General features: G+C 37.8%; 1 protein-coding gene across 9 annotated transcripts in view; it reads left to right on the top strand.

The window, feature by feature from the left end:
• Window positions 1-3,839: 3,839 nt before the first annotated feature.
• The window catches only part of PHIP (pleckstrin homology domain interacting protein), a 127,724-nt gene continuing 109,312 nt past the window's right edge, over window positions 3,840-22,251 (top strand). For 3 of the 9 annotated variants that reach the window (XM_023650684.2, XM_023650683.2, XM_070223503.1), the window contains exons 1-3: window positions 5,136-5,511; window positions 20,209-20,359; window positions 20,456-20,554. In XM_023650684.2, the coding sequence (XP_023506452.2) occupies window positions 5,176-5,511; window positions 20,209-20,359; window positions 20,456-20,554 (586 nt within the window). In that variant the 5' untranslated portion in view covers window positions 5,136-5,175. Of the gene's footprint in view, window positions 4,211-4,319; window positions 4,379-4,487; window positions 4,518-4,692; window positions 4,753-5,107; window positions 5,512-20,208; window positions 20,360-20,455; window positions 20,555-22,251 lie in introns of those variants that run through there. The other 6 variants (XM_070223500.1, XM_023650685.2, XM_023650686.2 and 3 more) reach the window with 5 other exon arrangements.

The raw sequence follows: 22,251 nt of genomic DNA, 5'->3' as shown, positions 1-22,251 counted from the left end.
TTAAAAAAATATAAACCCATGAAGATACACACTTCTTGTGCAAACTAAGACATATTTTAAAAAACCAAGCTACTTGGATTAATTTGGGAAAAAAAAGTTGAGCGGTGAATTACTAATAACATTTAAATAAGAGATTATATGATTGTTGGTAATCAGCTAATCTTTGTTATAGGTTAAAAAGAATTGTGCTCTAATTTAAGTTAAAAGTTTTCTCAGTGATATATAAGGGAGACAATACAAATTGTTAAATAATGCATTAGCTTACTAAAGTTGGTTATTTCTATTTTTTCTGTAGCAGCCAAGCAGTATACCTGCTTGTATGTTTCAAGTTGGATATATATTCAAGCTTTGTGAAGGAGAAGAATGTGCATGTTGAGGAAGAAAAAGTCAGACGGACATGGAGAGAAACATACAATATTGGGGAGCAATCCAGGAGGAGTGTAGTGTGTTAAACAAGACTCTTTCGATGGCTGAGTTTTGTTGTTAGGGCAGATGAGTATTTAACAAGAAGGTATCTTTTTGAAGAAGAGTGTTTTCTACTTTTCCATTTCTACACTTTATAAGATAAAGCTTTTGCTATTAAAAAAAGCATAACATCAAAATAAAAACAAGAGTTAATATGTAATTTTAAAAGCTGTATTTGCAGAGATTTTTTTTTGAGCTATGTATTATTTCATCATACTAGTGGAGACAAACCAAATTTCATTAATGTGGTGGAATCTTTTTATTTATAAATATTATCCCATCTTGTCCCAGAAAGGACTGGAGTGGCAGCATTTGATTATTTCATTGGAATAATAGCTTATCACAATCAAGAAAAAGTTTTTGTTAAATGTTTATCTTGTTTCTCGTGATGCCAAGTGAAAAGAAATTATGAATTTCACAGAAACTTTTACATTTCAAAAGTTTGTAATTCTTCTAAAGAGAATGCATTATATAAAAATGTTAGTTTTGGCTTTCCAAACTTTTACTGATTTTGTTAGCCTTCTTATAGAAAAAGCATGGAAGTCTTTTTAAATTGACATTTGATTTTCGAAGTCCAAGAAAAAGTTAAAATAAACAAATAGAAAGGGAGATGGAATCTGCACTATCTTCCTATGGAGAAGAGTGAGCTGAGCAATGAACTGCAAACCCATTGCCTTGGGATCTAAAATACAGGACGTCAAGGTAAGATTTTCTGTCTATTTGATATGTACAGACTTTTTGTGAACATATGCACAATAAATGACTTAATAAACCCTATAGTTAACTGATGATGCTAGAATCCAGAAATGTTTTTATGTTTAAAGAAATTAAAATGTTATAAGGAAAATTTGTTACATTTGAGGACTTAGTAAAATTCAATTTAACATCTATTGTTAAAAACAAATGGTTTATTTGGCTGAAGAGAAGCTTTAATTTTTAGCAGTTAATCTATGTTTTCTTATAACAGACTGATACCTATAAATTAGTTCAAAGGCAGTGTTACAACTATCTTCAAATTAGGTTCTTGAAAAAGAAACTACAAACATTGTCAAAGGTTAGTCAAAGAGACAGGAACATCATATTCAGAAAACTTAGAAGGGAAATTTTCCTTAAAAAATTTTCGGGAGAGAAGTACTAGTAGCATACTTAGGAAAAGCTTTCGTGGCTTCTAAATGAAAAGCATACAAGAGATAATCATACTCGCTCTCCATGTTTCCATAACACTCACAAGATATATATGGAAAACTTTACCCAGAGTAATTTTATACTCCATGTCACAATTTGGTTTATTTTCCTTTGCAAGGATAAAACATCTATTAGTAAGAATCAGACAAATACAAACATTTCAAAACCACAAGATTCTAACTATAGTTTTTAGTTCCTTAAATCTGTTTATTTGAAGAACATCATAATGTAAAATATCACAATTACTTGAAGAACATAATACTTTCTAAAAAGTTAAGATAAAATAGAAAGCATCAGTTATAGAATTAAATAGAATTGTAAAAGGGTATATTAAATAACTATCTTTTCAAACCTAACCATCTAGAACCAACATACTTTACCTAAAATAGCCAGAAAGGAACTAATGTCTTTAAAAACGCAAATGTTTTCAATATTTGAAGGATAGCTATTTCAATAAATAACACTCTGATAACTAGGCTGCAATAGGACAAGTCATGGTAATTGCTCTTTTTTATTTGATTAAGACTGTTATAAAAGGCAATTTTTAGATCCTATTATTCCAAAGAAGTTTAGGCTTTTTTCCTTCTTCCCACAGGTGATGACTTCTGGATGTTTTAGTTTGGGGCATTACACCCGTGCAGTCTTGCAGTGCAGCCCAAGGCAGCTGCAGCAAGTATTTCCCACTAGCAACTAAGGAGCTAGGAGGGTACAGGGTTTGAGGAAACAATCAAGAAAACCACAATACTGCTTCTTGGTCCTTTTCCCACAAATAAGCTTTTTACATCAGATCCATAAAATGCAGTTTATTATCTAAAAATTTTAAGGAGAATCTTTTGTTAAATGTTAACAAAAGGACGACTACCCTAATTCCCTTTAAAATGCAATTCTTAAAAAAAATTCACTCAAGTCTTTTTCAAAAGTGCTTAAATCATCTGGAGATAAATATCACTTGGTGTCCTTGTTTTCCAACAAATGGCTTTTTCCATTGTTTCCATTAATTTCACCCATATTCGTTTTTTTAGAAAACAAGGCCCTATCCTCATCAGCAAAACACAGATGTATGATTTAGCGTATATAACCGGTAATTACATAATAATTTACGAAAGATTAATTTTTTTCTCTTTTTGTCAGTTTTCAAGAAGTCATCCCGTGATTAACTGTAAACAGGAATGGTTTGCACCTCAAATTAGAAGCCATTAATTAGCATGACGAAGTCAATTGCAAGATACACAGATAATTTAAATTATTTAATCACTAATCACCTTGGCTAAAGAGTAGTATACTCTTTCAATATCCTTCGGTAGGCTATTGATCTGTCACTAAATTACCTCCAGATCAGTTAGAGCTAAATATTAGCGTTCTTTCCTTTCTCTCAGATTTACATTATTCCCTCTTGTTAACACTTAAAAAAGCTTGGAGGTTCTTTAATCCCAAATCCTTAATTAGCCATCACTAGCCTTTTAGTAATTAGGAAAGAGTACCTGAAGTACAGATCAGGAGTTCTCTTGGCTCATATAACAATGAAAAACATTTTTAAAATGTACGCTTAAGGCAATGGCAGTAATAAAAGATATATGCAGAGGTGGCTTCGGCAAATAACGGGCTTGCAAACGCAAGTGCTTAACAAAAAGCGTCCGAACCTCTATCACGATATACAGCACTCCAATAAATTACACAACACTTTGCATAGGCTGCAGAAATAACGCAGGACGAGACTTACACAGATGCCAATCCGCAGCATTTATACACATGCACATGGCAAGAGACAGAAACCAAACACTATCATTCAGCTCGGGCAGGGTGGCGCGATCCCGAGTTTGCCCAGCGTGAGAGTGCTCTCTGCGTGTGTGTCTGTGTGCGCGCGTGAGAGTGAGACCCATCCTCGGGGCATTTCCCCTCTTTGGGCAGTTTTGCTTCATTTGTTTCCTATTTCTGCTACATAGAAACTAACTTCCATCTCAGCCCCAGCCAGCGCCGCTGAATAGAGCCAGTGCTGCGGCTCCGTGTGCGTCAGATCCCTCCGCGGCCGTGCCGGCGCCCTCCCTCCCGCGATCGGCCTCCACAGAGAAAGCGCCTTCCAGCCAACCCGCGGCTCCGGCTCCGACATCTTCTCCGCCTGGAAATAAATAAATAAATCGCGCCTCCGGACGGGGAGGCGGGGGCGCGGGCCTGGCCGCGCCGGGGCGGGCGCGCCGGGGCACGGGGCCGGGGGCACTCCTTTTTCTGCGCCGGGGCGGGGGCGCGGGCCGCGCAGGGGCGAGCCCGGAGCCGCGAAGGCGGCGGACTCCTTTCTGCGGCGGAGGGATCCGCGGCGGAGGCGGCGGCGGCGGCCGTAGCGGCTGCCGGAGAGTTGTTGTTTCCTCCTCCTCCTCCTCCGCCTCCGCCGCCGTTGCTTGAATGGTGGAGCCGAGGCTCGGCTCGTGAGCACACAGTGACAGCTATAGGGCAGGCGGCGGCACCGTCCCCGCTTCCCCTCGGCGGCGGGGTGTCCCGCCGGCGGCCCCGAAGTGACCCATAAACATGTCTTGCGAGAGGAAAGGCCTCTCGGAGCTGCGATCGGGTAAGTCGGGGGTCGCCGGGGCCGCTGGCGCCGGGCGAGTCCGCCCGCGGCCCCCGCCCCCCGCGCCCGCCGCTCAGCCTGTGTCTCCCCGTCCCTCTCTCCCGCGCAGAGCTCTACTTCCTCATCGCCCGGTTCCTGGAAGATGGACCCTGTCAGCAGGCGGCCCAGGTAGGCGGCGCGGCGGCCGGGCCGGCGCTGCGCTCGGCGTGGGGGAGGGCGGCGCGGCGCGGGGCCGGGCCGGGGCGCGGGGCTCAGCTTCCCCGCTTTGTTGTTGCAGGTGCTGATCCGCGAGGTGGCCGAGAAGGAGGTAAGGGCGGCGGCGGCCCGGCGCGGCCCCCGCGCGCGGCCGCCCTGGGCCCGGCCGGCGCCGCCCGCCGCGGCGGGGCTGGGGGCGCGGGGCGCGGGGTCCCCGGCGGGCGCGGGGCGGCGGGGGAGGGGCGCGGCGGCCGGGCGGGCGGCTCACGGGTGTCCTCTCCCCGCAGCTGCTGCCCCGCCGCACCGACTGGACCGGGAAGGAGCATCCCCGGACCTACCAGAATCTGGTGAGACATTCCCGTCGCGGAGCAAAGAAACTTTTCCCCGAGTCGAATAAAAATTGAATTTCCCGCAATTTTTTACAGAGACAAAAACTTGGCCCCAGAACGTGAAAGCTTCGAAGGCCACGGGGAGGGTGGGGAGGCCGGCGCGGGGCCGCGGGGGCGGCGGCCGGGGGGACCCGCACCCCGGGGCCGCAGGGGCTGCCGAGGATTTATTTGTGATATTTTGTTAATGTGCTAGAAATAAAGATACGTCATGAGTGTTGTGCAGTGCAAGGCCGGAGGAGGAGGGGCCGGCGCGCGGCCGGGCGGGGCGGGGGCGCGCGCGGCGGCGGCGGCGGCGCGGGCGGCGGGCGCGCTCGCTCGGCGCTGTGCTCGCTCGGCGCTGTGCTCGCGGCGCGCGCGCGGACGGCCGGCCGGCCTCACACAATGGCTGCGCTGCCCGCCGCGGCCGCAGCCTCGCGCCGGCGGGCCGCCGGGCCCCGTGGCCCCGTGGCGCGGCGCTCCTGCTCCTGCTCCCCTTCCCGCTCCCGCGCCGGGGCTTCCCTGAGTTCCGAGCTGCTGTGTGTTGGAGGGGCTCCGATGTGTGCTGACGGCGGCCGCGGCACGGCTTCCATTTCGCCGAAGCCAGAAGTTGAACAGGCGTGTTCTCCTTTTGCTAATTCTCCTGTGAACGCCCCTCGTTCAGTCAAAAATTGTTGCTGGAGGCCGCCGACGAGTTTTGAATTTTGCCCATATATTCGCTATTGGGATGGAAGTTGGCAAGTAAAAGTTTGTTGATTTGTATTGGGGAGTATTTTGTTCAATAGCTTGAAAAATGCCTTGGTTTGGTGGTTTCTTCAAGGTGAATAGTGATTGAAAGCAGTGGACCTATCGCTGAAGCCTGGGCGCCGGAGGCCAGGGCGCCCTGTGCGGGAGTCGGTGTCGGGGCCGCCGCGGGGGCGGGCGCCGAGCTGCCGGGACGCCGTTGCCACGGCCTTGGGGGCGGTCGTCAGGGCGGGCGGCCTGCGCTGCTCGGACGCCCGGCTCAGAGTCGGCGTCTTCGCGAGGGGAAGGCAGGGCGTGACTGCGATGGTGCGTGTTTCATTTGCATGGAGAACGTTTAACTTTTGCGTCTGAATCTCTTATGATTTAATATAGGATGTTAAGTGCTCGCAGATGATAAACTAAGCAAGGGTCTTTAGGTTTAGTGAATTTTAAACTTAACGATGTGTTCATTTCAGTATTTCGTTAGTTTCCAAGTAGTGATTTAGGCTAGTTTCATTAAATACTTGATTAAAATGGAGTTTGAAGCAAACTCCAAGATTCAGTAACTGCAATATTTAAATTAATCTTTAGGTTGTAAATAGTTGACAGTCTTGAGTGAATTTCCATGTCTTGTTATTTGAAAAAATTACCTTAAAGATTATAATATTCTATTTTTAAGAATTGGGCAGATTTTACGAAACTCATCTTTTTATCTAGTAAAAACCCCACTGAAGATTGCTGTTTTCTTAAGTTGGAGTCTTGGTAATGTTACATTTATATTTTTAAATGAAGTGGCTAAGTATCTGGTCAAATTATGGGAATGTCTAATTCTTGTAGGAATGTCATCTTGTTTTTTCCACTAAAAAGAGGGGCACCAATGTCGATTTCTATTTAATTTAATTTTTGAGAGGGTTTCTTATCTCTCACATAATAGTAAAATGAATTTATATTCCTAGTCTCTTTATCAGACTTAGGACACAAATAGGCAGTGTCTTCATTAATGTATTATTTTCCAAGTCCATCTGTTTTGCATGAAAGTGGTTTTTCTTGCTTGGATTGTTTTCACCTTTTCACTGAACAGTCGTTGGCATGCTCATGAAGCTGTTAAGAATTCTCATTAGAATTCAGTTTTTTGGCTCATTTTCTCTTTTCATTCAGCGTATTGCTCATTCTATATCTACTGGGTACAAGCATCGAACTGTGTATCTAGTGTGCGTGTTTGGTTTAACTTTGACTTTTTTATTGAGATAGTTATCTCTGAAAACATTTTGGAGCATCATGTGTTGGAGCACATTTTTGTTCAATAGTGGGATCTTGAAATTTTATGTCTAGGTGAGCACATGCAAAATCTCTTATACAGTATTCTTTATTGTCTTAATTTCTGATTTTAAAAAGTTTTCCTTTATCACTTATCAAATTGAGTTTATTAACATTGGTTTGAAGATTATTTTGGTGAGTGAAACCAGAGTAATAACTTTTGTTTGTGGTTTGAGTAGTGTCTTCGTCCACCAGGAAATTTGTTGCTATGTTAGCTGATAAATTCAGTAAAATATTTTAAAGGCAAGGATTCCTATGTCAGATTGAAATTCTTAGAAAACCTCCAATTACAGCTTTTTAGGGTGGAGTATATTTGTACTTGTGTGCTTAAAAATAAGCATAGATCAGCATCTACAGTCAGCCTACAGACAAAATCGCAGAGATTGAGTTTTGACCAGGAGGAAGGTGGAGTCTTAAGAGCAGTTTTAAAAGTTTACAGATTAAAAATAAAAATTGATGCATTTGTTTCAAGTGTGGTTGATAAAGGCATTGATTGTGATTATTGCCATCTACCTGAAGATTTAAAACATTTATAACAGTGAATGGAATTTGATAGGAAGCTGAAGGTTTTTTTTCACTCCACGGTATATGTTTAATCAGATTTATATTTTTTTAAATGTGAGGTTGATTTAAAGCAAAATGGCATTTTGTAAAGCTTTTATTAGAATTCTTATTTTTTAAATGGAGCCAAGCATAGGTGGCAAACTTTTTGTAGAATAAGAAAAACTCAACTAATCTTTGGACAAAGAGAAAGCTCTGTCATTGCTTCTTTATTCCTTAGTTTGAATAGTGAAATAAGTTGGTTTATTAAGTTTTGCTTTCTAGTTGTTGCCTTAGTTAGTGGTGATTGCATACTTATGAGATCTTGAGGCAGAATTTTAAGCATTTTTACCAGATTTGGGACTCTTATAACATTTCTGGCTTACAAAACATTTTTTTTCAAAACTGGGTTCATGTTTTGCTAATCTATTAAAGTGATATAATTCTTTATTTTTTTTGTAATGATATTTGTTTTTTTAAAAATGATAACACTTGATTAGAAATTCTTCTATTCAAGTGAAAGGAGTGGGAGTCAGGAGATGTGGGTTGTGATCTTAGCCTTGCCAACTGTTAGCCTGTAGGTTACCTCTGGAAAGTCATGGAATTTCTCTGGGCCCCAGTAACCTCATTTGTCAAATAAGTGAATTAGGGGCTGGCCCGGTGGCACAGCAGTTAAGTTTGCATGTTCTGCTTTGGCAGCCCAGGGTTCACCAGTTCAGATCCCGGGTGCGGACATGGCATCACTTGTCAAGCCATGCTGTGGTAGGCGTCCCATGTATAAAGTAGAGGAAGTTGGGCACAGATATTAGCTGAGTGCCAGTCTTCCTCAGCAAAAAGAGGAGGATTGGCAGCAGATGTTAGCTCAGGGCTAATCTTCCTCTGGGGGAAAAAATGAATTGAAGTTTTTCTAATCTGAAGATACGATGTTGAACTAGAAATAGTGGCGCATTGTCTCTAAAAGCTCAACTCTTTCATTTTGGAGTTTGATTATCCAAAACAGAGAAAAGTAGATCTATAGAAATCATGCAGATTAGAAAATTGTATAAATGCTGTTATAGTGCCGTTCTTAGGTTGTAGTATCATTTCTGCTTAAAAAAATGAAGTTTTTTGAGACACTAACTACATTGTAGACTACCTCTTCACTCTGTAATTAGTGTGTTTTTCACCATGTTAAGTACTAGTTTTCGTAAATTATTGGTGGTCTTAAAATCAGAGATGAATAGGAACCGTGAATAGGATTTACTTAAGTATATATCTTAAGTATGTATTTATTTAGAGTATGCTAGTTAATGTGGAAGGTATAAAACCTAGAAAACACATTTTAGGAAAAAAGTAGGTAACATATTAAATGTTTTTGAATCAAGGATTCCCATTTTATATTGAAGATAACATGATACTTTCAAAACTTAACCAGTATAATTTAGGGGGGTATATAATGAAATAAATGTGTGTAGTAGAGTTACCATTTCCTTTTTTAATAGGATATCAATGAAATAGTAAGCTTTGCTTGGTAGTCTGTAGAGCATGGCTTTCCTATCTCCTGATCGTTATAATGAAGAAAAAAATGTTAGATGTGAAGGAGATACTACGTCCTGAAGGGCTGATGTGGGCAAACTTCATCCTTTCTTATACTTGTAATTATCCTATTGGTGCTTGTACCATTATTTTAAAAAGCTTGAGGGATTTATAAAAATTTTTAAATGAAGTAAGTTCCTGTTAAATTTTTAATACTTTTCAGTAATTGTAAAGTTGCGTGAATGTAAGGGAGGAGTTGGATTATCCCCTCCCCAACTACACAGTGGTGTTTTATGTGTTTGTTATGAGGCAGAATAGTACTGCAGGAGTCTGTCTCCCAATTTGTAAAATGGGTTAGTAATAGCTCCTATTTTGTAAGATTTGGTGAGTGATAACTGACTGGCACAAATCAGGCACTGTGTAAGGGTTTGTGTTTGTTATTTTCACAACTTTAGTAGTGGTAGTAGAGTTTGTTCCAATTATAGCTTTATAATGTTGAATTAAGGTGTAATTTAAGAAAAACATTTTTATTGCAGAAACAGGTACATATACGTTTCTGAACATAGCAGCTGTGGTATAAATAAGGCCGGTTTAAAACTTCAGATACTATTAGTATAATTACTTTGTAGATTCAAGGATGAAATAATTAAGCCTAAAATGTAAAGAAAAAATGTATAGTAAATACCAAAAATAAATAATTTTGAAAGCACTGTGGGTAGATTTCTAGAAAAATTTTCCTGGTCTGTGCAGGGATTCTAACTGTGACTATTTTTGTGGAACAATTAACATTAAGAAATGTTTGAGTGGTTGAAATATCCAGAATTCATTTGAGCTTATATGAAGCTTTTTTTCTTTTGTTAACGATCAGATGAAATTTAGGGAGCTTGCCTGTTGCTTCTGGCTCCTTTTGTACGGAGATATAATTTAAAATCACTGCAGTAGTTTGTATTCTTTTTGGAAATCATCAGAAAGGTGATGTTTTGTCTATCTGGCTCAAAGATATGTATGTTTTAAACAGTTTAATAAAGATTTTTTAAAATGAATCCTTAAGTGAGCATTAGGGTAAATAAATCATATGAATGTCAATTTTTTAATCCACTCAATTTTTTTTGTCAGACTACAAGTTTTTGTTTCTTTTATCTGAAAGATCCTTCTCTCACCTACTTCAGCCATTCTTCTTTTTTCCAAATTTTGTGGTTATCTATCCTATCACTACAGAATTGTAACAAATAAAATTGTATCCTACATAACTTATTTTGGACTAGTGATGCCACACAGGTTAATTTCATACTTGCTAGTAGTTTCCTCGCATAATCTTCAGAATTCATAGAAAATATCTGTCATATTAAGTAAAGTGGCTGTTAGTTAACAGAGTACTAAGCATATCCATTTAGAATAGCTTCCTATTAATTACTTTTAATTGACTTTAGGAAAGTTAGACATTAAAATGAATATACTAGAGAAAGTCTTTTAACAGCAAGTGCTTTTTTAGGATGTTTAAGTTGCTTTTGTAATTATATCTAAAAATGATAAAGGCTGTTATGTAATTAGGAACCAAATGTAAAATTTTAGAAATAAATTTCAAATGTGTTAAGATTATCACTTTCTATTATTTTGTGAGAAGCTATGTTGGTGAAATTATGAGTAATTTGTGAAAATAAATATGTTATTGAACGTATGGAATATAGAGGAGTAAGTATTTTATAACAGATTGGAATTTGAGAATTCAGGGTACTGAAAAATGAAAAATTATGATATTGAACAATGAAATATGTAAGTGGTGAGAACCTTTGGTCACTACAGAGAAGGTGGTCATCGGGTATGAAGCAGGTCCACCATTAGTTATTCTACCCCCCCCCAAGCCCCCCCCCCCCCCCCCCAGCCAAGGCAGCCTTATTTGAGCTCAGGGATCACAGATAAGGAAAAGGATGGTTGAATGAGAAGTTTTTGATACTAAAAAAAATTTGGTAGCAACACAGTCTGATGCAGCTTCTGCTGAGATTACAACTAATTTAAATTGTAAGAGGAAAGAGATTTGTAGTATGAGGCTTAGGCTGTTATTCCTGACAGCATGGATGCTGGCAGCCTGCTGCAGCTTTATGAAGCACATAGAGAGTCCGTGTATTCTGCATTCCAGATGGCCTGTGGTCATGGTAGCATGACCCATTTATATGGTCTCTCACGGATAGAAAGCAGACTCGTAACATATCTTGGCAGAGATTATAGTATAAATACAAGACACATTTACCTTGTATCATTTGATTTTGGCTTAGTTTTTGGGTGTGCAAATACTAAATTCTAGGCAACTTGGAGAAATATGCATTTTCTGAAACAACTTCACTGCCATTGTATGTGTGGTGTTAGTTATTCTGAGTAAAGTGTTTGAAACCTTACTAAAAATGAACTGGTTGTTCTCTTAAGATTATTCACATTGGCATTTTAGGAATAAGTTGAATTTTTCATCTGTAAATTAATAGACAATAACTTTTTTAACAGAATTATAGATTTGAATTTTAAATTATGTTTTACTAAGTAAATAATATTTCAAAGAAAATTTCTTATTGCACAAATTATGCTTAACAAGCATGACTTGATTTAAAAACAAAACTTAGGGGCTAACTCCGTGGCCTAGTGGTTGATTGGTGCACTCCACATCTGTGGCCTGGGTTTGTGGGTTCAGATCCAGGATGTGGACCTACACCACTTATCAGCCATGCTGTGGCGGCAACCCACATATAAAATAGGGGAAGATTGCAATTTAGCTCAGAGCTAATCTTCCTCAAGCAAAAAAAGAGAAAGATTGGCAATAGATGTTAGCTCAGGGCTAATCTTCCTCAGCAAAAACATAAAAACAAAACAAAATGTGTCATTTTAAAAAGTGAAATTTTCTCATTTTGTTGTGTTTTAAGTTAATTTTTGCAGGGCATTCTTTGTGGTTTGTGGAAACCCTAATTCTGGCTAGAGTATTTTTAGCAAAATTTAGTCAGATTGTGATGAGTAAAATTTGGAAGAGTAGGATTGCCTTTTCTTTAAATGACAAATTTGTATTCAGAATTGTATTGATAATACCAACTGAATTATCTAAAAGAATTTTTAGGTGGTTGACTAAATTGTGACTATAAGACAGTCTTTAATGCATGTTTATTCATAGTTAATTAGGAGTAAATAGACCACCAAGATTAATTTTGTCACTTAATAAGAGTCTATATTAATTTTATTTTTTAAAGATTTTATTTTTTCCTTTTTCACCCCAAAGCCCCCGGTACATAGTTGTATATTCTTCGTTGTGGGTCCTTCTAGTTGTGGCATGTGGGACGCTGCCTCAGTGTGGTTTGATGAGCAGTGCCATGTCCGCGCCCAGGATTCGAACCAACGAAACACTGGGCTGCCTGCAGCAGAGCGAGCAAACTTAACCACTCGGCCACGGGGCCAGCCCCTATATTAATTTTAATATACTTCTAATTACAAAGAAATCATAGGCGTGTAAGAGTCATGAGAATAGTTACCCGGCTTAGAGGATTTGGCTTGCAAAATGGCTTTTTGGGTTTCATTAATTTTGTAATCCTAAAAGCTGTGTGACAGAGGTGGTGGGGAAGACTAAAGTTTTGAGAAGAAAACTGTAATGTAAGAAAAATAACAGTGATTTGCAATCAGGAGACCTGGGTTTGAGCACTGTTTCTCCCTCTTTCTAAATGTATGACCTTGGACAAACTGTAACCTTTGGACTCCAGTTTTCTTTACCTGTGAAATGGGGAGAACGCTTAACCTTATTTGCTTGTGAAGATAAATAAATTTTGAGAATACTTGACACGAAGTAGATATTCCATATGTTTTTCTATGTGGAGAAACTAATACAGTAAAAAAAAAAATGCTCAGAAAATGTGAACTTGCTTGAAAGATTATAGATATAATTTAACCTACACTTTGTAATAATGCAAACAGATTTATAAGTTTAAAAGTTTGAGAATTTTAGGGGCCAGATTTTAATAATAGGCCTTACAGAATAATCGAATAGCAAATAGCATTTTTTAATCTCTGATTTTGTTTATATGCTAAAATAGTCATAAAAATAATATATTCCATTAATCTGACCTTTTAGAACTCAGATCTGAAAAAATTGCAAAAACAGATGTGATAAGATTTGAAAAACTGACTTTTTAAATTACCAGTCAGGTATTCAAAACGTAGGGATGAAGTGAAGAGCCTCGTCAAATCAGATCAGGCTAGTGCCTCCCATGAGGTGCTTCTTATTTTCATTGGGACTTCTTAACTATGTGTTAGGAGGAGGACTGGCATTCTAGGTCTCACAAGTAAATCAGTTAGTTGGAAATGAGTATATTATCAACCCTACTTTGAAAGGTCTTTAAAAAGCCAAATTTTTTTCCCTTTTTAGATCTAGAAAGCCTTTTTTCAACATAAAAGTTCAACGTGTAGTATGCAATATGGAATGTAATTACAGTAACAGCAACTCTTAAGTCAGGTGCCATGACCAGCTTCCAAGGTGCTGATCCCAGTTGCAATCCCAGTCTTACAGATGTGGACGCTGAGACTTAGAGTAAACGTTTTCCCCACACTCAGAAAGTTTCAGTCTAGGCTGTTTGACTAGAGCTCTTAAACTACTGATCTTTTCTTAAAAAAATTGAGTAGAGAAGTTCTTAATGACAATATGTCTGGTGCAATGCAGTGGCTTTCAGGTTCTTTATATTCTCTTCTCACTGATAACACTTACCTTCTAACAATACCTTCCACCGATAATGGCAAAATTTTCTTGGGTAGAAGGGACGACTGTTTATGTGAGGTAGCATACCAAGCAAAAGCAGTTTGATTTACCGAAAGATATAGGAAAATAAACCACTCAAATAGCTCACTTTCTTTTCTTTTTCTTCCCTTGCTACAGTTCACATTTTGAGAAGATGATAATTCTATTGTTCAAATTGTAGTTGGTAATTCTAGAAATATTTTAACATATGCAGCCTGAGAAAGGAGTGATACTGGTTTATGATTTGGGCCAAGATGGGTGAGGCATGAGCAGAGTTGCCCGTGTTTCACAGAATTCTATTACCTCTGCCGCTGAAAATGTTGCTAGAACCAAGAACTGTTCTTGAGATCAGGGGTGGGTAGGCTGGCTGCTGCACGTAGATTGTGCGGGAGACCTGTTGTTGCAAGGCCCATGAGCTAAAGTTCTTACATTTTTACAGAGTTGTTGAAAACATATATATGCAACAGAGAAAGTAGCCCCCAAAGCCTAAAATATTTACCACCTGACCCTTTACAGAAAATGTTTGCTGACCTCTGCTCTAGACAACATGATATTTACGAAAAGGATACCTTTGTTTAATTCAAATTTTAACGGTTAATTTTGGGCAGTTAACCAAAGATTGTTGTCACACCATATCAAGTGATTCTCAATTGGGATTGGAGCTGAGGGTAGGGATATGAGAAGTTTGAAAAAGCTCTGACTATCACGGAATGAATCTCCGTGGGGTGGCATTAGAGTTTGATCCATAAAGCAGATTCTCACATCTTAGAGAGGAGATGAAATATTTATCAAAAAGGGCATGGATTAAAAAAAATAGAGCAATACTGATAAATGTGCATTTTTTTAATTCTTATTTTTTAATAGTAATCGTAAATTTTACGATATTAACCCTTTAGTTGTTTAATCTGTTTATACCTTGCTTCTAACTTTAAGAGTTTAAAATTTTAACTGTGGAAACATTGAGAAAAGTAGGATCGATCACATTGATTTCCTTTAGCCATTTTGGGAGACAGTATTTAGAGTTGTCCTATATCACTGTAGTTTTATATTCTACTTCTATCCTTATACTTTTAAGTGTTCTCTTTTACCTATAGGAATTTATGTTTTTGTGCTAGTTTGCTTAGTAGTGAAAGTGAACTTTAAAGTGTTTTTTTTTCTGGCTCAGTTTAATGTCTGTGTCTCAGACTATTCAAAATGTCTATTTTATAGCTTACTTGCACATCGATAGAGCCATATATCTGAAGCACTATGTACTTTTGCGGGGGCAGTATGAGTGTGGACTCTGGAGTTAGACTGCCTGGGTTTTGCTCTCATCTCTACCATCCACTAAATGTATATGACCTTGGGAAGGTGTTTTATCTTTTTGTACCATAATTAATTGGAATAATAATACTACATACTTAAGGTTGTTAAAATAATTGAGCTTCTACACAGGAAACTTTACCATACTTATCACAAGGCCTAGAAATTATTGTGCGGCTAGTATGTGTTAGCTATGTTAGTGTCATTAATATTTATCACACTTTATAATTTGGTCATAATTTTTTTGTGTTGAAGGGCTTGAAAGCAGCTCTGGTCATGGAAAGTAGTAGGTATATTAGAATTGAGGAGGGTCAAGTTTTGTTTTGTTTTTCCCAAATAATAGTGTACAAACAGTTACTGAGAATCCAAATATAGACATTTTGGATAAGGAATTTTATTTCAAGTTTTTCTATTTTAATTTTCTTTTTATTTTTTTACTAGTATAAATAAATAAAAGTTCATTCAAACTAAACAACTTAAGTTTAATATTAAAGATACCGGGTTCTAGGGCTGGCCCCATGGCCAGCTGGTTAAGTTCACATGCTCTGCTTCAGCTGCCCAGGGTTTTGCCAGTTTGGATCCTGGGCGCAGACATGGCACTGCTCATCAGGCCCCGCTGAGGTGGTGTCCCACATAGCACAACCAGAGGCACTCACAACTAGAATCTACAACTATGTACTTGGGGGGCTTTGAGGAGAAGAATAAAAAAAAAAAGAAAGAAAAAGAAAAGATTAACAACAGTTGTTAGCTCAGGTGCCAATCTTTAAAAAAAAAAAGATGCAGGGTTCTTAGTAATTTGAAAATTAGAAATCGTATGTATAGCTGTAAATGAGCTATTTTAATTTATTAAAATTTGTTTTGTTTTTACTTTTTTTTTTTTTTTTTAAAGATTGGCACCCAAGCTCACAACTGTTGCCAATTTTCTTTTTTTTTAAGTTCTCCCCGAAGCCCCCCAGTACATAGTTGTAGATTCTAGTTGTGAGTGCCTCTGGTTGTGCTATGTGGGATGCTGCCTCAGCATGGCCTGATGAGTGGTGCCATGTCTGCGCCCAGGATCTGAACTGGGAAAACCCTGGGCCCCCGAAGCAGAGTGCAAGAACTTAACCACTTGGCCACGGGGCTGGCCCCTATTTTTACATTTTAAATATTGACCATACAGTCATGCAATGCTTAATCATAGGGACACATTCTGAGAGATGCATCATTAGGTGATTTCGTCGTTATGTGAACATCATAGATTATACTTATACAAACCTAGATGGTATAGCCTGCTACACACCTGTGATGTATGATACTAATCTTATGGGACCACTGTCAGGTATGTCAGATGTGCAGTCTATTGCTGTCTGAAATGTTGTTATGCAGTGCGTGACTGTATTGACATGGGTTAGTATTCAGGAAGAGTAACGTTTAGAAAAAGACAGTAGCAAAAGATAATTTTCATTTATTTTTAACAATATATATTGGATGTGTGTGTGAAAGAGATGCAGTTGGGGCCAAAAAGAGTCATAATTCCTGTTCTCTTGTAGTTTATGGTGAAGTTGACAAGAAAAGCATTGAGTCGTTACACTTTTAGATGTATGATCGTAAACTGGTACATGAATTAAGGAAAATTCACTGTCACCAAGATAACAGACTTAGACTAAATAAGGTAAGGGAAAACAAAGGAAGTTACATTTGAGGGAAGATCTGAAGCACATAGAAGAGTTGTCTGGGCAAGGAGATGTGGGGAAATGCAGAAAGTGCACCACATGGGAAAAGCCTGACAGGAGAGATTGCAGGTAAAGACCTTGAAAGAAGGCCAATATGTTTAAATGTGGAAAGTGGGGGCTAGAGGGTGTAGGACTGGGAATGTGCCAGATGAAGCAGAGAAATATGAATGGACCATACTTGGATTTCAGAGCTTGTAGACCATGTTAAGTATTTGGATCTCGAAAGAGCACGGAAAGCCTCTGAAGCTTTTTGGGTAGGGATGAATTGGCCAGATGCATATTTTGGAAAGAGCATTCTAATTGCAATATAGAAAACAGATTTTGAGCGAGGTAAAAGGCATGAGTGGTTGTGGGAAAGATGGGAGTTTATTGCAAAGATGATTTGAACTTGGCCTTTTGTTATGGAGATAGAGAGAGGTAGATAGATTTAAGGACAGGAAGGAAAAATCAGTTTGACTCTGTGACTGCTTAGATATTGGGAATGAGGTGGGAGGAGGGAATGGGCAGTGTGAAAAAGATGTGACTTCTTGGTTTGATGCTGAATAGATGGTGTTGCCTTTCCCCAAGTTAGGGCACACTTTTGGAGGATGTTGGCATGAGGATCATGAGTTCATTTTTGCATGTACTGAGGTGAGGACGCTTTGAGATTCCCAAGAGAAATGTCTTTTAAGAAAGTTTGACATGCAGTCCTAGGTTATAGATGGAAATTTGAGAATCATTGGCATAAGGATTGTACAAGGAGAGAGTATAGAGTGAGAAGAAAAGCAGGGTCTGGAATTGGGCTCTGGAATCCTAGACCTTAAGGAGATTCACCATTTAATGGCTAGCTAGAAGAGAAGTCACTAGGTTCTGTGTATTTTCATGTGTTCATTTATCTAATGATTTATTGAGCGCTTAACTATAAGTACTGCCTTAGGTACTGGCTGGACAGGTAAACAAGATCTAATCCCATGTCTTCTTATGTATGATATGGACAAGTAAATTGGCCATTTTAATATAGTGCAGGGGTCTTATGAACCCTCAGAACAGGGCAAGATAGTGGTAGGCCCTATATGTGTGTTTTTTGGCGGGGGGAAAGAATCATAGCTATCATTAGATTCCCACTGAGGTCTAGGTATCAAAATATGTTAAGAACAATTAATAATTTCTACAAAGTGCTGGGGGAGTGGGGTAAAGGAACACTTGGGAAGGAGTATAATGTGCTATGGAAACACAAAGATAGTATGTCCAAGAAGAAGGGGCCAGAGGTGGTGTAACAGGTGTTGGGAAGCAGTGAGGCATAGAGAATGAGATGTGGAGATAGGTGGGTAAAGAAAAGATTTCCAGCAGAGGGATCAGTTTGTATAGAGTCTCAAAAGCCAGAAAGCATGAGGAGTTTAAGAAGTGAAAGTATCTCTTCTAACTTTAAAATGAAAGTTGATTTTGAGAAATTGAAATACATTAAATCATCAAGGAGAGATTTAGTTGGAAAAAGTAGATTCATACCATTTTATTAGAGATAAAATTCTGCATTAAGGATTTTCAGGTTCGTTACCTGAAATGTATTTTTCAAGAAGACCCTAAAACAGGATTATCACAAAACTTGAACTTTCTTAATAAAGTAAAATTTTTAAGATGAATTTTGATCAATTTTATTAAAGAAGTCCTGTTAGAATAATTGTATGCAAGTTTAGAACTGGGAGGAATCCTATAAATATTCTAGACTTTTTCTTTTCAATTTTATTTTTAAGTAAATTATTTTGGAGAAGATTAGAGAAAAGTATAAATACAGTTTTAAAAATTCCTATTTTGGTATATTCTAAATGCTTTTTCTGTTTAGCTAATCATACTAGTGTTTGGAAGAGTATGTTTTGAGTCAAGATGATATTAGGGAAAAAGGACATCTATAGTAAAATGAGTTAGGGAAATTGTGCATTACACAAAATTAAATAGATTTCTCTCAGTTTTTCAGAGGGTTAGTATCATTGTGTTTTGTGAATCTCCAAAGTGAAGATGTAGTATGTATAATTTGTATTAGAACCTCTCCTGTGTGCCGGACTCTGTAATGTTTTAAATTATCTTATTGAAATGTGATAATATGGCTCCATGTTGTCTCCATGATACTCAGAGTGTATTTTGATAAAACGTAACGTAGGTTCCTTTTAATTGGCTTCACCTTAGAAGGATGAATATTAGCTAACTTTTTAAAAATACTATTCCTGGTCTTCTGCAGTTGGAGTATAATAGAATGAAATGATTTAACCCCTCACCAAATTAGACTTATCATAAGGAATTCATAGAAACTTGGCATTATTAAGTGAACTTGAGTATCAGTTCTCAAATTTCCTGGCCTTACAACTCCTTTACGTTAGTAAAAATTTAGTTTTTTTACTTATATGGATTATAATCTATTCATATTTACCATTTAAAAAATCAAAACAAATTTAAAAATTGTATTTAAATATAATAAACTCATGTTAATATAAATAACTTTTTTGTAACATTTTCTGAAACAAGAGAAGAGTGGCATTGTTTCATGTTTTTGGCGATGTTTGCTGTCTGGCTTAATAGAAGACAGGTAGATTCTTAGATCTGCTTCTGCATTCAGTCTGTTGTGACATCACGTGTTATGAGGCCTCTGCAAAACACCATCCACTCATGAGAAAATGAGAGTGAAAAAGCAAATAACATTTTAGTATCACTCATAATTTTTACCTTAAAAACCCCCAGGGGTTCCCAGAGCACACTTTGAGAAAAGCTGGACTAGGGTATTTAGGTACTACAGTGAGAAATTTTTTGTAACTTGATAGCCTAACTATAAAGTGATAAAATAGTATACTTTATTTTTTCTAATTTAATTATCTTCAGATATTATGCAAATGTGTGTTTACTAAAAGACTTTCAGATGGATAATAAAAATATTAGCATTGTATATCTTGGTTTCAAATGCTAGCATAAATTAGGTAGCATTTTGAAGTTGTTCCAAAAAGTACTCAGACTTTTTATAGTAGGTAGATTTATTTTATAGTTAAACTTGTTTAAGTTAACAGTTGGAATTTCTCCTTTCTCTCTGTAAAGTTTCTGGTAAATAAATTATAAAATTCAGTATAGATGTTGTTATAAGTGTTTTAAAATTTTGTTGAGAACATGACTATCAAGTTTCTTTAATCCTTAATTATTCTGGAGATATTCTTTAGGATATAAAAGATACAAAACGTTGTATTTTATCGTTGGATGGTTTTTTTGTTTGAAGTTTTTGAAAATTAAAATGTTAAACTGAAACATACCATTTTAAGTTATAATGCTGTATATTTTTTCATTGTTCAATATTTGCCTCGACTAGCATTCTGTTAATTTATAACTTACTATATTTAGGTTACATTAGTTCTTTAGCGTTTTTCCTCCTCAGCAGATTAAGTAATGGTTGGGGTATTCTGAATTAAGTGGTTTCCAGAATAAACATGAACTTTTCCCTCAAGTAAAATGAAATGTTGATATTCAGAACAAATTGCTATATTTTTAAAGCTGTATTTACTATAAAGAATTATTTCACTTTATTTAGCAATATTTTATGTGTCTTTCACATAATAGGTGAAGTATTACAGACATTTAGCACCTGATCACTTGCTGCAAATATGTCATCGACTAGGACCTCTTCTTGAACAAGAAATTCCACAAAGCGTTCCTGGAGTACAAACCTTACTGGGAGCTGGAAGGCAGTCCTTGCTACGCACAAATAAAAGTATGAAAAATTTCTAATAGGATTTAGACATTCTTTTTCTCACTTTTTGTCTTTGTGTCGTATCTTTGTATTCATGAAATTGTGTGTGTTTAACAGGCTGCAGGCATGTTGTGTGGAAAGGATCTGCTCTGGCTGCATTGCATTGTGGAAGACCACCTGAGTCGCCAATTAACTATGGTAGCCCACCCAGCATTGGTGAGTTGTTTAAGTTCATTATCAAGTTGATAATCATCTTGGTACAGAGCTTTTGAAAATAATGTTTTTTAGTTACTGTGAAATCAGAGAATCTCATAGTGTATACATTAACTTTCAAAGAGGAAAAAGTTCTCAAATTTTTTTCGTATGTCAGTAATCTTAATAGTGAAGTCATAATAATGTGTAATTATGGCTTGTATATATTGTATCTAATGTAGACTAATTAGCTCATTGGGTTTTATTTTTAGACAAAATTGTTAAAATTTTAATGTATATTATTAGGTTAATTTAGTTGGTGACTATCGTAATACAGATTAGTTATAATGGTGGAAAACAAAAATAGTTTGGTTAATTTTTATAAAGCCTGGTGCATTTTTTTGCCTTTAAAATTTCAAAGAAAGAAAACTCATGCAGATAAGTCTTTTTGAAATGCCTCCTAGATTAATCCCTCTACTACCAGGCCCTTGTCTTACCCGGATTACCACAACATCATCCAAACTAGTCTTCTTGCTTCTGGTGTCTTCTCCTTCTCTCCCTTCCATGTCATCCTGTATAACACTGTAATATTAATCTTACTTAGTTCTGCCTTTGCTGTGTTACTCTTCTGCTGAAGGTAGGATAAAGAACTTGTTGAAGATACTTTAATGGTGTCATACTTCCTCTACCGCCAAGTCTAAACTTGTGACTTTCAGAGACCTTCACGTTTTAATCATAGCCTCTTCTCCCACTCCTACCCTTCTGCCTGGCCAGGAATGTCGTTCTCCCTCTTTCTTCCACCTATCCAAATCCTCTTACTTCTTCCTTTTCTGGATATGTAAAATATTGATCATCAATATTACAGTTTTATGTAACTTCTGCTTAATATTTATGAAGTAATATCTTTTGCCATTGTTTTACTTTCAACCTTTTTGTATCCTTTTATTTTTCATATCTATTAAAAATAGCATGTAAGTGGCTTTTTAAAAATGCAGTATGACAATCTTTGTGTTTTATCTGTGGCATTTTGTCCTTTATATGTAATTATTGATATGTATGGGTTTAAATCTACCACCTAATTGTTGCTACTTAAAAGGTGATCTCTTTTTCTCTGGTTGCGTTTAAGATTTTCTCTTTATTGTTGGTTTTCTGCAGTTTGAGATATGTCTTGGTGTCAATTTTTGTAATTTATCTTTTTTGAAATGAATTAGGCTTCTTGAATCTGTAATGTATTTTATTGGCATTGGAAAATTCTCAGCCATTATCTTTTAAAATATTGTCTCTGCTCCATCCTCTCTCCTATCCTCTGGGACTCTAGTTAAACAGGTGCTAGACTTTCTCACTTCTTCTCCATTATCTCTTTTATGATTTTCATCTTTTTGTCTCTGATGCAGTCTGGATTGTTTTCTCTGGCCTGTTTTCTAAAAGTATCCTGTTTAATATTTGTATGGTGGGTAATCACGGATGATAGGTTTTTTTTTTAAACATATGATACTCTTGGTTAAATAATGATTTCTTATGTAATCTTACTGTAATGAACAGCTATTAAAGCAATAAAAGAGGGACCAGCCCAGTGGTGTAGTGGTTAAGTTTGTGCACTCCGCTTCAGCAGCCTGGGGTTTGTGGGTTCAGATCCTGGGTGCAGACCTACACGCTGCTCATCAAGCCATGCTGTGGTAGTGTCCTACATAGAAAATAGAGGAAGATTGGCAACAGATGTT

This window comes from Equus caballus, chromosome 10, assembly GCF_041296265.1.
Source record: "Equus caballus isolate H_3958 breed thoroughbred chromosome 10, TB-T2T, whole genome shotgun sequence".
In the NCBI taxonomy this organism is placed as follows: Eukaryota; Metazoa; Chordata; class Mammalia; order Perissodactyla; family Equidae; genus Equus; species Equus caballus.
This window is presented reverse-complemented; position numbering and strand designations above follow the sequence as displayed.